The sequence below is a fragment of the Arabidopsis lyrata genome (genome assembly GCF_000004255.2).
Source record: "Arabidopsis lyrata subsp. lyrata unplaced genomic scaffold ARALYscaffold_2, whole genome shotgun sequence".
NCBI classification, from domain to species: domain Eukaryota; kingdom Viridiplantae; phylum Streptophyta; class Magnoliopsida; order Brassicales; family Brassicaceae; genus Arabidopsis; species Arabidopsis lyrata.
This window is the reverse complement of record NW_003302554.1, coordinates 13939621-13957512: the sequence shown is the minus strand read 5'-3', so window position 1 is coordinate 13957512 and position 17892 is coordinate 13939621. Positions and strand designations below refer to the sequence as shown.

General features: G+C 35.1%; 3 protein-coding genes across 3 annotated transcripts; 1 reads left to right on the top strand and 2 right to left on the bottom strand.

The window, feature by feature from the left end:
• Window positions 1-4592: 4592 nt before the first annotated feature.
• LOC9323321 lies at window positions 4593-5512 on the top strand. The gene has a single exon (XM_002888686.2). The coding sequence runs from the start codon at window positions 4686-4688 to the stop codon at window positions 5238-5240; it is 555 nt and encodes a 184-aa protein (XP_002888732.1). The 5' UTR covers window positions 4593-4685; the 3' UTR covers window positions 5241-5512.
• Window positions 5513-14292: 8780 nt separating this feature from the next.
• Window positions 14293-15774, bottom strand: LOC9323320 (cytochrome c oxidase assembly protein COX19). The gene is made up of 4 exons (XM_002887210.2): window positions 15477-15774; window positions 14895-14983; window positions 14700-14797; window positions 14293-14609 (listed from the first exon to the last, which is right to left on the bottom strand). Exons 1-4 carry the CDS (start codon window positions 15484-15486, stop codon window positions 14510-14512), a joined length of 297 nt encoding a protein of 98 aa, XP_002887256.1. The 5' UTR covers window positions 15487-15774; the 3' UTR covers window positions 14293-14509.
• Window positions 15775-16142: 368 nt separating this feature from the next.
• Window positions 16143-17752, bottom strand: LOC9323319 (60S ribosomal protein L10-3). The gene is made up of 4 exons (XM_002887209.2): window positions 17627-17752; window positions 16639-17140; window positions 16476-16557; window positions 16143-16396 (listed from the first exon to the last, which is right to left on the bottom strand). Exons 1-4 carry the CDS (start codon window positions 17634-17636, stop codon window positions 16325-16327), a joined length of 666 nt encoding a protein of 221 aa, XP_002887255.1. The 5' UTR covers window positions 17637-17752; the 3' UTR covers window positions 16143-16324.
• Window positions 17753-17892: the final 140 nt, after the last annotated feature.

The following is a 17892-nucleotide window of genomic DNA, read 5'->3' as shown; positions in this document are numbered from 1 at the left end:
TTCTTTTGCTCGCAAAATAAACAAAATAGGGCCCCAAAAAGGTAAATAAATACATAAGTATCGAAGAAACCGAGTCATCATGACAGATCAGGCTTTTACAGCAAATGCAGAGTGAGTGTTATTTTATTGTTACATTTTTTTCTTGATTTACACGATTTTTATATACAGAGCATATGAAAAGATACAATAAACGAAAAAAAAAACGTATTTATCTATATAACTTGTTTCCACTGAATTGATTATTTTTTAATTCAAACAATCAACTAACTTTAACGTGAGTTTGTTATAATATCTAGTGTTTTATTTGATATGTGTATCTCGATTGTGAATTAATAATTTTAGAAACTAAACTAAAATTGATATTAATTTATATAGAATATTTTATTGTGTTTAGTTAAATATTAGGTTTGTAATGAAATTTTTTTTTCTTGAAATGAAATCTTAAATTCACCATATTGTATCAAGTTTTAAACAATAATATAATAAATACCCAAATTCCTTAATTTAACTACTTTTTAACGGTCAGTCATTGTATTGCATGTATACAGAGTTAGTCTACTAAAGAAAAAAAAAACCGTCTACTCAAATAATAATAATTTAGTCTTATGTTCAAGTTAATATGGGGATAATATAATTAAGGTTGTGAGTTCGTCGGCATAAATGGGTTAACATAATAATGTCACATGATTTTTTCCTGCTGTTGATTTAAATATGTGTTTTTTTATTTTCATATAAACGGATAAAATAATGAAGGAGGGCACATGTCCATTCATTTTTATGCCGATGAAACAACCCCATTTTGTTATTATACCAAACATTTAATATTCGCCTCTCAAACCGATAAGTGAGAAGATGCGTACACACAACAAGTATACGGTACACATACACATGTACGTGTACATGCAACGTGGGTACGTGTACGAAAAGACTATAGAACCCTTGAGAGTTGAGATGCAAATTTTCGTTGAAAAATCTTGGACAAGGATTGAGAAAAGTATATGAGATCCGAGATCTGATCTGAATGGTTTCGTAAATACAGGGTATTCAGAGTTTTTGAATCTTGATCCAAATCAAGATCCAACTATTTTGACTAAAAAATACGATATTTGGATGCGTTTACATATCACTACAAAAAATGAGTATATCTGTATATGTAAGTTTTTTTGTAACATCTGATTTATTATTATGATATATATATATATATATATAGTTAAATTTATATAAAAAAATCTAAAAATAATAGTATGTCAACTATTTATTAAAAGCTATTCTTATATTAAAAGGTGGTATAATAGAAATATATCTCTAACAAATATGTTCTAAAAAATTTAGGCAAATCGATTTTTAATTTAGATAGTTATTTGACGGTCCCGAATCCAAGCACGAAGTATTCGATTATAATTTTTTTTTAAAACGAATAGAGTTTTAATGACAATAGACAAGTTGACATATTGAGAGGAATGGCAAGTAACAGTGTGCTATATTACAGAAAGGCTACGAGAAGTCCCCACTTCTTCTTCTTCCCCAAACAAATAAACCTTCCTTCGGTTTGGACCACCATAATTTTTATTTTTATTTCAACAAATTGTACCTTTTTTAGATAAATACAACATTTATTTTTTGTTTTTATATACTGAAGTTAGTTGTCATTTCGCTTGATATATAAAATTCTACAGTCACTAAAGAAAAATATCAAGCTGTAATATCTTATGTATGTATAAAAATATTCACCAAAAATAAAAAGATTTACCACAAATCAATAAAATACAATACGAATTAGAGAATCGCGATCATCACCAAAATAGACCTTAATTCTCTTTTTTGCTTTCATCCTATGTCTTGGTTGTTTCAACAACTTTAACTAAGCCAAGTTCTGGAATTGTCCTCCCAATTTTAACAACAATTCAACCGCACTGGTTATGGATTTGTCCCTAACCATCTATTTGTCCCTTAACCGATAAAAGAGCATGATTATCCAAAGGCTTTTTATAATAGTATTTCTTAAGAATATTTAAGTAATATTTTTTTTGTTTCACTTCTTAGCATTTTTTTTTGTTTCTTAGCTAAGAAACACTTCTTAGTTTAAAGATACTTTTGGAAATAAATATAATCAATTAAATGCTAATATAATTTTAAATTTTTTTTAAGAGACTACCTATAATCTCTGTTCTAAAAATCGGCCGCCTAGCCGCCTAGGCGCTAATCGGAGGAGCACCGCGGCGATTTTGTCCAAATCGGTGAGAAAATTGGAGATCCAATTTTTTGCCCGCTTGGACAGCCTAGCCCGCCTAGACGGCGCCTAGCCCAATTTTTTTTTTTTTTTTACTTTTTTTTTCTTCTAAAATTCAAAACGTCCTACTTATGTTCGTAATTTGTATAAAAATCATAAATTTGAAATTAAAATCTTGTTTTCATGTGTTTAATACAATTTTAAAAACAATATTATATAAATTACTTAATTATAATGGATTAATATGTTTTTAAAATATTAAATAGCCCTAAAACTAATCCCCGATTAATCTTCGTATAATCTCCGATTTTCTTGCTAGGCGCTAGGCGTACCCTCACCGCCCGACTAGCGCCTAGCGATTTTTTTAACACGGCCTATAATCATGTTCTGAGAAGTGTTCAACTAAAAAGTGGGTGGGCTAATAAAGTAAAGTGAAAGGACAAAAAAAAGAAAAGCAAGACACGAAGAAGTGTGTATAAACAAAACCCACTTGCGTAACCCTACCTCGAACCATGTAGTAGTATTCATCATCTCACCGGTCACCTCTCTTTTTCTTTTTTTTTGGTTTGCTGTTTTTATTTTTATATTATAGTCTCTTTTTAACTGTATCTTGCTTTTTCCCATCTGTTTAATTTATAATAAAGTTTGATTCAAGTTCGTTAGATTAAGCCTAAATTTTAATAGTATAAGCTCATGTACTTTGTAATTTAGAGGTATGCTTACAAGTCTCTGTACTTCTTGTTTTTTCAAGAACCATTTCATAGATTTTTTTTATAAAAGTTCCAATTGAAACTGATGTTAAAAAGTAATTGATATATTATTATGCATATTTGGTTTGCTTCCTACTTTTAGTATAAACTGAAACTAATATAAATAACTTTCTATTTGTACTATTTTTTACCCAAAAGAAAAGAAAAGAAAAGAAAAGAAAAAAGCGTACGAGTACCGACGTTGAAAACACACAAGTTTCATAGACTTTTTTTTTTTTTTTTTTTGATAAAATGTGAAATATTTATACCATTTTCGTAGACTTAAAAAGATGACCAACCTTCTTTGCTATCGATTCTAGAGGTAATTAAGGTTTTTATGACACTGGATTTTACATTTTTTAACGTCACCCAGTACTGGTGATTTTCCTTTTACATAGACGTGTGAGTATTAAAAACTAAAATGGTTCAGAGAAATGGTTTACGCGGTGGTTAATTACATCGTTCATTTTAATCGATAAGAATCTGTTTCGGACAGAAGAAAAAAAACAATGAGAGGCTGTCACTTTCCATGTGCAATCGACAGACGTGAAAGCACGACCGTTCGATTATCCCTCGTAATTTACAAGTTCCTTCTGGAATGCTAATCCAACTGCAGATACAACCACATATATATTTACCAAATCTCTATGACAACAACTTATTAATTTTTTTCTTTTGTCTTTCTTACAAAACGTACATAATATTTTAAAAACAATAAAATAAAGGAGCATCTTCCTTTCATCTTTCAATTATCTTTCGAAACTTATAATATTACATGACAAAAATGTTAGGCCACTGCATTTACATTTTACAAGTCCCACTGAACAAATTTTCTCACCAAGTACTTCTATTTATGAACTTTTAATATTTTTGTCGGAAATACCTATTCATAATTTAATCCCCGAATGTTACAAATATATTTCTTTTTTCGTTGACGGTATATACACAAATAAATTGCTTTGGTAGAAATTTTATGACTTTGATCGGTGACATAAAGTGATATAGTTATTTTAGTGGTACGAAATATTGATAGAAGCTAGTAATAATTAGGTTAGAACTTAGAAGTAATTAAAGTAATGGTACGAAAGTTTTATGAATTCGATTGGTGACAGAAAGTGATATAATTATTTTAATGGTACGAAATATCGATAGAAGATAATAATAAGTCAGTTAGAAATAATTAAATAATCGTACGATAGAACAAATGATACTAAACTCCTCGTACCACAAATTTTTTTACCGTCTCACAGTACCAGTACAACAACGTTACCGGTCAAAGCTATAAGATTAGCATAACTGCATAATTACAACATGCTTAAGATCTAAAGAATATACTTTTATAATAGAAATAATTAATATTATTGATAGTATTATGTTAATCTTGACGAGATGGCAAAAATAATTGTAGACCATGTATTTGAAATTTCTCTCCGGGTTATCCGAAAAAAGGAAAAAGTATTCACATGTCTCTCTCCTGAGTCCTGACATGCACGAACCAACTAATAACTTCTTATTAATATTTCATTTGATACTAAATCACGTAATTATTTTAATTAAAAAATAACCCATTCTGACCACAACCTTTCTCTATATAAACATTTTAGTCTCCTCCTCTCTCTCATCACCACAACGATTTTCTCTCTTTCTCTCTCACGATTCAAAAAGTTAAACAAAACCATTGTCTTCTCAATCTTCCTTCTCCAAAAATGGCAGAAGCAACAACAGTATCATCGCCATTGAAGCGTCAAAGAGATGAGCAAGAACAAGAAATCATCATAACACAAGAAGAAACAAAAAGACAAAAGCCTTCTTCATCTTCTTCCTCGTACAACCAAGTTCGAACTCTCCTAGATGATATAGAAGTAGTAGAAGATGAAGCCGACAATGACATAACTTCCCTAATCACCACTTTTCAGCAAGAAATCTCTAATAAAGAACAGAACGCTGCCGTTTTTGAAGAGAACCCTTCTCTATCTTCTTCTTGCTCCTCCTCTTCGTCGTCTTCATGCACTTTTAAAGAAGATGAGTACGAAGAAGATAAAGAGAAGGTGATGAAGCATCTTCTTGAAGCTTCTGACGACGAACTTGGGATCCCTAACACTGAAATTGGCGGGAGTAATTATGAGATGATTAAGAGTGAGACTAATCAGGATTACGTTAATGGGTTTAGTTTATTAGATGGGTTTGGTGTTGGGCTTTGGGAGCTTGAGGATGAAGCAGCTAATTATTACACGTTGCTGCAATCAGAACTGTTCATGTAGGGGAGGGTAAAATAGGAAAACGAAAAAAGGAGGATTAGTAAAAAGGGAAAGTAAAACTGTAAAAGACCAAATATGATGATGAAGAGTGAAAAGGAGGAGACTATTTTCTTTAATGGAAATTATTCTTTTTCATTATTGGGTTTTTCGTTTTTTTCCAATGTGAATTTGACAAGTGTCCAGTACACTTTTTATTTGTTTAGTTTACTAAAATGATTTATATTGGGTTTTTGGTTAATTTCTAGTGGGACTAATGATAATGATACTATTTCATTGTTTTTGTCTTTAAATTGTTTGTTACGTTATTTAAAAAAAGACATTTCAACCCTACTATACAATTCAAAGAACATATACCAAAATAAATACATAATTTTTAGTTCAAGTGGGTTTTACTGGTCCCATTCCGGACCCTTGTGTTTCAACTAGCTACGAGCCTTGTTCTAAAAATTGGCCGGCGGCCGCCTAGGCGTTGATCGGAGGAGCATCGTGGCGATTTTGTCCAAATCGGTGAGAAAAATCGGAGATCCGATTTTTTGTCCGCCTGGACCGCCTAGGCGGCCGCCTAGACGGCGCCTAGCCCAATTTTTTTTTTTTTTTTACTTTTTTTTTGCATCTAAAATTCAAAACGTCCTACTTATGTTAGTAATTTGTATAAAAATCATAAATTTGAAATTAAAATCTTGTTTGCATGTGTTTAATACAATTTTAAAAACAATATTATATAAATTTCTTAATTATAATGGATTAATATGTTTTTAAAATATTAAATAGCCCTAAAACTAATCCCCGATTAATCCCCGTGTAATCTCCGATTTTCTTGCTAGGCGCTAGGCGCACCTTCACCGCCCGACTAGCGCCTAGCGATTTTTTGAATACGGGCTACGAGCAAGTCTTAAATGAAATTTCTCCACAAAAAAAAAAAGAAATTTCTCCAAAATATTTAAAAATGTAATTCGGTATTGTTGACATATAACAAAGAAAAACTTCTAATTGCGTACCATGTGGTATGTTCAAACTTTACTAAATACGTGGTTTTAAGGCATCTAGTTTTCTTATAACTGGGATGATTTCAAACAAACCTAGAGTAATTATTTGATCTGTGAGAAATTTATAATTTTGTCATTTTTTTGGTCGTCAGAATTTTTTTCCACTTAAGACGTTAAGAGAAGTAGACAACTATGATTGAAATTTCAGTAAAAAGATTAAAAATCTCTGGTACAAATCTACAAGACAAGTTCTCAAATATTAGATCATCATAAATTTATAAGAAAATAATAATAGTAGTAAGAAAATATTAGTCTCGTTTGGAACTTGACTAATGATATATTTTTACAACACATAAAATTATGCAACACATAAAATTTTGGAAATTTGGGATGAAATTAAGGAAATTGGTTTATAGTACAAAAACACATACATGATACATGATACTAATTGATAAGAACGTAACTGGGTTTGTATTGTATTGTATTGTCCTTAATTATATCTAGATATAACTTTTTTTTTTTTTCAAATCTAGATATAACTAGTTATACACTTATACTTGATTTAACATGTATCCACATAAAAATCCAGATAGTTAGAAATGGTTGTCTGATACAAAATACTTAAAAACTATTATTAACTAATAAAGTATGCATTATAATTTATTTATTTTATAGACAAATTAAATGTATCTATAAAAAAGTACTTAAAAAATTATATAGTAACCAAAATTACTAGTACTATTCTTTCATGTTGGATCGAAATAGTGGATTTTTTTTTCTCTTTCAGATATTCGTATCCATACGGCCATACACGTCCCCATACCTATGAATCTGTACTCATCATTATTTTGTCAATATATAACAGAAATCTCAAATACTTCAAATTTATAGATATAAAATTGTATAATGAACGAAAAGTTTCATCAATTCTTTCTACCCCTCCCTATTGTCCATGATGCATCGACAAAGTAGTGTATCTAAATTTGTTAAATTAATTGATAGCTCTGTTTTATATACTTCTATATCTACATATTACGTACTTTAAATTTGTTGATAATTGTATTAAACGCCACATCTAATATTTGGCGTACGTCACTTGGTCGCGTGTTTTGGGCTTTTACCTTTTAGTATATTTGGCGTACGTACAGTACTTAGAAAAAGATTGCCAAACTATAAAGAGAAGCATTTATTGGAAATGAATTTACTTTAATATTGATAAAAGTATAAACAACTTAAACGTAGACTGAAGGATAGTTTTAATAAAACTTACCAAAAAAAAAGGATAGTTTTAATAAAATTGAAAATAGGACGAAATAACAAATAAATCATAAAATCAACAAATTTAAGCTCGAAAATGTTTTTTTTTTATAAGGTAGCTAGCTAGAAATGTTGGTTTTAGTAAAAAAAGTTTGGTCCATGTATAATGTATTGGTCTCTTACCTTAGTGGGAGAGAACATAGCCATGCCTACGTTAATGGAGGCTCTAGACGAGTTTCACAAAAGAGACAAAAAAAAAAAGGTTCAATGAATGAAGATGAGAAGTTGTAGTATCTTATCGTATTTTTTTTTTTAAATTCTGTTTCTAATTTACAAAATATTTTTTGAACTTGTAATGTTAACATTAACTACCAAATTACAGTCAGAAAAGTTTTAGTGGATCTTTACTTTGTTTTCCCTAATAGGCCAATGCTAATGTTTCTATATAAATCTAGTAATCGGCCTTCGGCACCATAGGCTTCAAACAAAAAAATAGATCAAAGAGAGTATGATGTGCCTCGTGGGTTTTAATGCTCATGGTTCATGATTCGCCATTATCCACGTATCACGATTGTCGGTCCACAGTCCACTTACGCGATTTTCCACTGACGCTATGTTCCACCAGTTCCTGACATCGATAATTCAATAGTTATCTCATTGAACAGATTAATTAATACGTGTGTTTGTCGAGTAGTGGACAAATTTTGAAATAGTATCTAGATTTCTATCTCGTTTTCGTTGGCTATGTATGGTTGCGTTGTAACAAAAGAAAATCAAGTGGGTATAAGCAATTTAGGACAATGCTGATCGTGACAATAATGATATGAGACAGAGAGATTATGCTCGCTTGATTATATTAGGGACCTATAATGTAAATATATTATACTTAGGCTAATATGTTAATTTTCCTAAGTATGTTTAGGGTTTCATGTGTAGGATGTATATATACCTTTTCTCAATGTCAATAGAACACAACTTTTCTCTTTATTCTCTTTTCCCTTTGGCATGGTATCAGAGCTAGGGTTTTAAGAAAAAGATCAAACAAAGGGAGAAAAAAGAAGAGATTATGGCCGACGGTGAGAACAGTGTTGGGAAAGAGCTCGGGCCGGCGAAGACTGCGGAAGGCGGCAGCGGCAGTGGGCTCACGGTGGCGGAGAAAGCTAGGGCTTCGCCACTGTATCTCCATCCTTCGGATGGACCGGGTAATGTGATCACTACTGTTCAATTGAAGGGAGAAAACTATGAAGATTGGGCTAAGCATGTGCGGAACGCCTTGCGAACGAAACGGAAATTGGGGTTTATTGATGGGACCTTGGAGAAACCTACCAAGGATGATGAGATTGAACAGTGGGAAGTGGTTAATTCTATGTTAATCGCTTGGATTATGAACACGATTGAGCCGACTCTCAGGACATCGATTTCTATGGTGGATGAAGCTCAAGCGTTGTGGGAAGATTTGAAGCTTCAATTCTCTGCGGGAAACGGGCCAAGAATCAGTGAGCTTCGGGCTGATATAGCAAACTGTAGGCAAAACGGAGATACGGTAATGGTGTACTATGGGAGACTTAAGAAGATGTGGGATGAATTGGCAATTTACAAGCCTATTCGATCATGTAGTTGTGGAGAACTGGCTGCTCAGTTGGAAGAAGACCGTAATGAAGAGAGAACCAATACCTTCTTGAATGGTTTAGATTCTGCGAAGTTTGGTACGGTGCGTTCTACTATCACAAGTATGGAACCACTACCCAAGCTCTCACAAGTCTATCAAAGGATCATTCGAGAAGAGAGACAACTCACGATTACTAGGAATCGTGATGCCACTCCGGAGGCTGTGGGGTTTGCGGTCCAGGCTGCACAACGGGGTCAAACTTCCAATTTTTATCGCGAGAAGGACGTGACATGTACTCATTGTGGTAAGTATGGGCATGCAAAGGCTGATTGCTTTCAGATAATTGGCCTTCCTGAATGGTGGGGAGAACGAGGTCGTGACTACAATGATCGCGGTAGAGGTGGACGTGGACGTGGAGGACGTGGTGGCCGGTTTGGACGTGGTCGCGGGTCCGGTGGTAGGGCTAACGCGGTCACGGGTGTTCAGGCAAATATTGTTGGGGGAATACAAGCTAATTCAACAAGAACACCGGCTGATTTGGATCGTCAATCTCTACCACAAATGAGTGATGATCAATGGAATGCTCTCAAGGGTCTCTTTGCTTCTCAAAAGTCAAATCCTAATGAGAAACTGAATGGTAAGAAAGAATGTGTTGATTTTATTATTGATACAGGAGCATCACACCACATGACTGGTAATTTAGACTATTTGTCTAATGTGATGAATACCAATCCATGTATGATCGGTCTACCGGATGGTGATCATGTGGTGTCCACCCAACATGGTGATATATGTCTCGGGGGTGATTTGTGGCTACAAGGAGTTTTGTACTCTAAGGATTTAACATGCTCCTTAATTTCGGTTGCAAAGTTGTTGAAAGTGGTTAAGGGTTCTATTACATTCACTGATGAGTTATGTGTTATACAGGACCGGGCTATGAAGACGCTGATTGGGGTTGGTGAAGAGTGTGGGGACGTGTACGTGCTTCGAGGGGTGATTGGTGCGAAGATACACAAGACTGTGAGCAGTTCAGGATCATGGGATTTATGGCATCGTCGTCTTGGTCATCCGTCTAGTCATGTTGTTCCCTATTTGTCGAGTTATTTAGATATTGGAAAGCAAGTTAGTTCCACAACAGTTTGTGATATTTGTTTACGGGCTAAACAAACCCGGGATTGTTTTCGTGAAAGTTCTAATAAAGCTGCTGGAATTTTTGATTTGATTCATTGTGATCTCTGGGGTCCGTATCGCATAGTATCTACTTCGGGTGCTGCGTATTTTCTGACAATAGTAGATGATTATTCGAGAGCGGTTTGGGTGCACCTGTTACGGGAAAAGAGTGAAGTCGGTGTAACTCTTAAGAATTTTTTCAAAATGGTGGAACGACAGTTTGAGAAGAAGGTGAAAGTAGTACGTAGTGATAATGGTGGGGAATTTATGGGTTTGCGATCGTACTTCCTAGAAGAGGGAATCCTGCATCAAACGTCGTGTGTCTATACTCCTCAACAAAATGGTAGAGTGGAGAGAAAGCATAGACATATATTGAATGTTGCTAGATCGTTGATGTTTCAAGCTACCTTACCACGTCAGTTTTGGGGTGAGTGTGTTATGACTGCATGTCATTTGATTAATCGAACTCCATCCACTGTTTTGCAAGGAAAGACACCCTATCAGCTGTTGTTTGGGGAAGTACCTAATATCACTCACTTACGAGTCTTTGGTAGCTTATGCTTTGCTCGTAATGTTTTGCGGGATAAAGATAAGTTTGGGGAACGAAGTAGACGGTGTGTTTTTATGGGGTATCCATTTGGTCAGAAGGGATGGCGTGTGTATGATTTGGAGAAGTTGGAATTCTTTGTTTCTCGAGATGTGGTGTTTCAAGAAGAAGAATTCCCATATCAGTTGTCGGAACAGCGATCGATCGATCCACAGCCGGGATCGATCGATCCCGCACAGTTTGAAGATGATCAGTTTCGACCAGAGATGACTAGATCGATCGATCCGGCACGTGGATCGATCGATCCAGAGTTACTGACGTTTGATGAGTTGACGGACCAAACGGGATCGATCGATCCGGCACGTAGATCGATCGATCCCAAGCTACTGACATGTGACGAGCTTGGACCCGAGACGGAGCGATCGATCGATCCCACGCCTAGATCGATCGATCCAAAGGAAATTACTGAGACATCAGCCACTAACGGATCGATCGATCCGGCACCAGGATCGATCGATCCAGCATCCAGCTCGTCCGATGTTCATATTACGGGGTCCAAAGATAATAAAAAGACTTCAGATACTGCTTTGGAGGAGAGGGGGAGTCAATTAGGAAATGATAGTCTGACTAGTGAAGGGATTAAAGTTAGACGAAGCGAACGGGAAAGAAAACCTCCGGCTCATCTAAGTGATTATGTACTACATACTACACGTTGCTCAGTTGAACATCCCACACTCTCACCGGCACCCACTCAATCAGCATCCTCTGCTCCAGGTACGGTCCTCTATCCCATTGCTAATTATGTGAGTTGTGACCGATTTTCTGATTCACAGAGAGCTTTTCTTGCGGCCATTACTGCTATCTCGGTTCCTAAGTCATATTCACAAGCCGTTAAGGATGAGAAATGGTGCAATGCGATGTCTGGAGAGGTGAATGCTTTAGAAGCAAATGACACTTGGGATATTACCGATCTTCCGCCAGGAAAGAAAGCTATTGGCAGTCATTGGATCTTTACTATCAAGTATAAGTCGAATGGGGAAATTGAGCGTTACAAGGCTCGTTTGGTGGCCATGGGAAATCGACAGGTCGAAGGGTTAGATTTTGATGAGACATTTGCTCCTGTTGTGAAAATGACAACTATTCGCGAGTTTCTTAAGATTGCGGCTGTCAAAAGATGGGAAGTACATCAGATGGATGTTCATAATGCGTTTCTACATGGGGATCTTGAGGAAGAAGTTTATATGAGATTACCTCCTGGCTTTGTTTCTCAAGATAAATCAAAAGTTTGTCGCCTTAAGAAATCTTTATATGGTCTACGTCAAGCACCACGTTGTTGGTTTGCTAAGCTTGCAGCAGCACTAAAAGGGTATGGGTTTGCTCAGCAGGTAGCCGATTACTCTCTTTTTACCTTGGAGCGTGGATCTATGCAACTCTTTGTGTTGGTCTATGTTGATGATTTGTTGATTGGGGGAAATGATCTTAATGGTGTTCAGGAGTTTAAGGGATACCTTAGTGAATGTTTTCATATGAAGGACTTGGGGGCTATGAAATATTTTTTGGGCATTGAAGTATCTCGGTCTCATGATGGTTTTTACTTGTCGCAAAGGAAGTATGCTTTGGATATTGTAAGTGAATGTGGGTTGTTGGGATGTCAACCAGTGTCTACTCCGCTTGAGCAAAACCATAAGTTGCCGGATGATGAAGGAGAGTTCTATGAGGATGTCGAGAGGTATAGGAGGCTTGTTGGGCGTTTGGTATATCTTACTTTTACCCGACCAGATTTGTCCTATGTTGTGCATATGTTAGCTCAATTTATGCAACAACCACGTGCCAAGCATTGGGCTGCAGTTATACGAGTTGTCAGATATCTTAAAGGCTGTCCGGGTCAAGGTATTGTGTTGAGTTCTGATCCTGACTTACAATTGACAGCTTATTGTGATTCAGATTTTTCTACATGTTCCATGTCTCGGAGATCGGTTACAGGATTTATTGTTATGTTGGGAGATTCTCCGATAGCTTGGAAGACAAAGAAACAAGATGTGGTGTCATTTTCTTCTGCAGAGGCTGAATATCGTGCAATGAGTTTTACTACTCGAGAGTTGAAATGGAATCGTGAGCTTTTAGGATGCTTTGGAGTGTCTCATCCGCGGGCGATGCGTTTGTTTTGTGACAATAAGGCAGCCTTACATATTGCTGCCAATCCAGTTTTTCATGAGCGGACGAAGCATATTGAGAGGGATTGTCACTTCATTCGGGATGAAATTCAGGATGGTTCACTGGTTACTGCGCATCTTACCACTACGGAGCAACCAGCGGATATCTTTACTAAGGCTTTGGGTTCTCAGCAATTTGCTTATTTACGGCGCAAGTTGGGCATGTATAATCTTCATGCTCCAACTTGAGGGGGAGTATTAGGGACCTATAATGTAAATATATTATACTTAGGCTAATATGTTAATTTTCCTAAGTATGTTTAGGGTTTCATGTGTAGGATGTATATATACCTTTTCTCAATGTCAATAGAACACAACTTTTCTCTTTATTCTCTTTTCCCTTTGGCAGATTACATAGTTGAGCTTAAAACATTATTGCAACAATAATCATTTTATTGTTTTCGTTTCACTTTGGAGCTATATGATCATAAAAAAATAAAAATAACAAAATTGACAAACAAAAAACGATCGCATCATGTCCGCCACCCTCAGTTATTCTACCTTTGTTTCTTCTCTTTTTGCTAAGAATATAGATATGATTGGTGACACAAGAAATGAAGTTTGACAAGAGAATTTTTAAAAGTAAAAAAAGACGTATGAATTTAGAAGAGACAAGTAATAGCAACAAAACTTGAATGGCTATTTTAGAATTGAATAACGACTGAAATTAGTTCTTATTCTAGAGGTTTAAATGGTAGATATAATTGAAAGTGTTTTTTTTTTTTTAGTTATATGAAATATTTGTAGTTTAGTTAATGGCTTCTTTTACGTACTATCTTATTATTTGAAAATTAATATATTTGGTGTTGAACACAATCTAAGCTTATCTATTTGATTGAAGGCGGCGATTTTGAAAACCAAGATTTAGAGATCGAAAGTGGAAAAATTCTATTTGACTTTGGTTTTCAAAGGATTTTTTATTCGATAAAAGTATTCAAAATGAATACGACGCCGACCTTTTTTTAATATAACCTAAAATCTAGACTATCCGTTTAGTCTAAATTTTTCTATATTTTTTTTTGTACAGGAATTATTCTTGCTTTGGAGAGAAATCATATAAAGTGAATTTTAAATGAACCAGAAGAAATGGGTCTAACAGGCTAGTTATAAAATAGAAGAAATAACATATTTAAACAAAAAGAAAACATCATTATATGTACTAATATATTTATTTGTTAAGTTTCACTGCCACTAAGCTAGATAAGAGAAATCAAAGTGGACTATAATGCCCACAAACAAAGATTCTTTGGCCCAAAAAGTCTACAGACGAATATGGCCCGAAGACAATGCTTTGCTTCTGTTTCAGGCTTTGTATAATGCTTTATTTCACACAGGTATACATATACAGTATATGATATACTTCAAAAAATTTGGTGAAGGCTAAAGAATATACTATAGAGAGTGGTTGAATTTTAGGACCTAAATTCTTAAATGGTATCTCAATGTCAATCCAAAATTCTACAAAATGAGGCTCAAAGTTTTGCCAACCTTCATTGTTCGATACTCTCTTTATTCTTATCTTCAGCGGAATCGAGTTCTTTAACACCACTGAATCCAAGTTCCGCCATATCCTGCTTTGCCATCAAGTTCCTGCATAATAATAATCACCATCATGATCTAAATCCATCCAACGTTTATCGATAAACCTTTTTCTGATACAACCTAAGTAAACAGACTTACTTAGCCATTCGACACTGGAGATATTTCTTTGATAGATGTCTACATTGTTCAGATTTATGAGCTGAAGACTTGAGACAACCAAGATATTCTTTCTTCTCCTGAAAACATCCAAGAAAATACTAAGTGAATAACTCAAAGATAACCAAACACAAAGATACCACATCTCTATTACACCAAGACCAAAATGAAGAATACCGCATCGCATTCGTGCAAGTGATCCAAAGGGAAAATGCCCTTTTCTGGTGGTATTGGTCTTAATCCTCTGTTTCCTCCAAACGCTCCACCTAACAATTACACAAGTAAAATCAACAAGCCCGAGTCAAATCTAGCTTTAGGAAGTAACATTGATCACAAAAACATGTTTATCTACCATTTCGTGCAAAATGAAACATCAATTACATGTCTACGTGGGTTATTTAGTGAATAAGTAAGTATTGATTAAACCCAAAAGAAGATACAAAACTATAAAACATTGGATTTAGGGTTTTGGGTTTTACTTATAACCAAACTCAACACAAATTTTCTTGTCTCCAAGACTAATCGCTGTAATCAGTACATAGACATGTAGATGATGATGAATTGATGATCGATTAACAGTGATTAGTTCTAAAGACTAAACTAAATTATATAAAATTGCTTCAAGAATCTCATAAATCTAGTATTGACAGATGCCTAAAAACAAGAATTTTTTTTCAATTTAAGACGAGCCCAACTTTATTTTCAGCTTCTTTAAGACGAATGAAGAAAAATTAATAATGAGAAGAGAAGAAAACGCACCTGTACTCATTTCGAGAGCCTTGGAAAAGAGTTGGGATTTGCCGATTACACGGTGAGGCTCGAACTCGATGCTGAAAACTGAAAAGTCAAAAAAGAAGGGTCAATTCAATTATCCCAGCTTTTTCATGTTCGGTTCAGGCCCAGGCCCATAATGGCCCATATCTTTAAGTTTCATGTATTTACTGGATCCATTCTATGGTTAACGAGGCCAAGTTAATTTAACTTAGACTAGATAGATGCTAAGTGCTAGTAACTACTTTGGAAACGTGAACGACCGATATTGATTTTTTCTTTATTTTAATTGGTCTATAACTAATTGATCCAATGAATTTTTTCTTGCTCAAATGACACCAATTTTTTTTTTTTTTTTTTTGGTGAGACTCCAAACCCAAACTCAGGCCTGTGCTTCAGGTACCGTCCGGATTCGGATCGGTTCCCAGTAGTTCGATTTAAGGGATTCAAAGATCCATTCGGGTATTCTATAAGTTTGGTTTGGATTCGGTTGGGCCATACTTTGCTTGGATTCATGACGGATTGAATTAGGATTATCCGTTGGTCAGGGCAGGAACTTTTTTAAATTTTTTTGTTTTGGATTGTGTTTCTATGAATATACTCGATTCGAGAAGGGTCAGAAGTGAATACTAAGTAAGAAATCAGCAGTGAATCTAAAGGATAAACGTGATGCTGGAATATAAAAATAAAGAAACACAGATTGAAACAATTGTCCAAGCAAATTGGAATCATACGAGGATCCTTGTCTTCAACTGTTACAACAAAAGAGAAAAATAAAACTTGAGAAACTAAATTATCGGTTCTACAACCACAAATCATCATCTTCTTCTTCATTCTTATTCGCTCGTGGCTGATATGAAGGCACTTCCAGGTTGACGGTTAGCCAATGGCCCATGGTTTGATAGAAACTGCAACAACACAAAACACACATAATTCAGAACCAACCAATCCCTAAACATAATACTATTAAACGGTGTGAAAATCAACCTTAGCATTGACACCATCAGGAACAATCCTCTTCATCGCTCTTAGCTTCGTGTACTCAGCGCGGTTGAATTTGGTGAATCCCCTGAAAACACCAATGATCAATTTAGTAAATATACTCAAACATCAAACAGACAAAGAAATTGCCAAGAGACTTAAAACATACCATTTCCTGCTAACAATGATCTTTTGACGACCAGGGAACTTAAACTTAGCTCTACGAAGAGCTTCCTGAGCATGAACTCCATGATTATCCTTACACCTAACAGACAAAAGAACCTGTCCGATCGCAACTCTAGCACAAGTACCAAGAGCTTTACCAAAAGCACCTCTCATTCCAGTCTGAAGCCTATCAGCTCCAGCACACGAAAGCATCTTGTTGATTCGCAAAACATGGAACGGATGAACCCTAATCCGGAGATGGAACGCATCTTTACCAGCAGATTTAACCATGTACTTGTTACAAGCAATACGTGCAGCTTCAAGAGCTTCACTTGAAACATTCTCTTTCTCCCATGAAACCAAATGAACACAGAATGGAAACTCATCAACTCCTTTCCTCTTCATCCCGACATCGTAAATCCTGATTTTCGGATCTGGAACTCCACGGCAGTATCGTGATTTCGGGTATGGCTTTCCCTTAATCTGACGGTAACATCTCGCTGGTCCTACACATTTTACAAGGGAATTGGTCAATCAATAGCGTTTACACACAAAAAATCCTAAATTGTCATAATCAAAAACTCAAACTAATCCAAAAACTAGCAATTTGGTATGAACACAGATTCAGAAAACAAGATTCTACACATTTGACATGATAAATTGAAAATCGGCAAGTTTAATCAATGGCGATTCATACACTAAACCCTAAATTGACATAATCGAAATATCAAACTAATCCAAAACCTAGCGATTACATATGAAACAAAGGTTAGCGAGACATAATTCTACCAAAACCGAATCGAGTCAACATTTCACATTTTGAAATGAGAAATTTGAAGACTGGCGTTGACACACAAAACCCTAGATTGATATAATTAAAATCTCAAACTATTTCTTCACACAGATTGAAGCAAAACACAATTCTACCAAAAATGAATCGATTTCAACGAATTCGAATTGAGATTGTTGATAAGTAGAAAAGATCGACTTACTTCGTCCCATCGTGTTGGATTCGTTCGATGTTGGTTTTGCAAAACCCTAGAAATTACAAATGGGAAGCTGTGATGGTTTTTTATAGGTGCGACAAAAGACAAACCCTAAATTTAGCATACGTAACTGCTTAGCTAAATAAAGGCCCATTTAGATATTTGATGCTCGGTCCAGGCCTTTATCTTTGACTTTGACTATGTGAACACGTTATTTTTTTTTGGCTAATGTTTTTTTATTTATGGTCAAAGCAGAAGAACAAAAGAAGAAT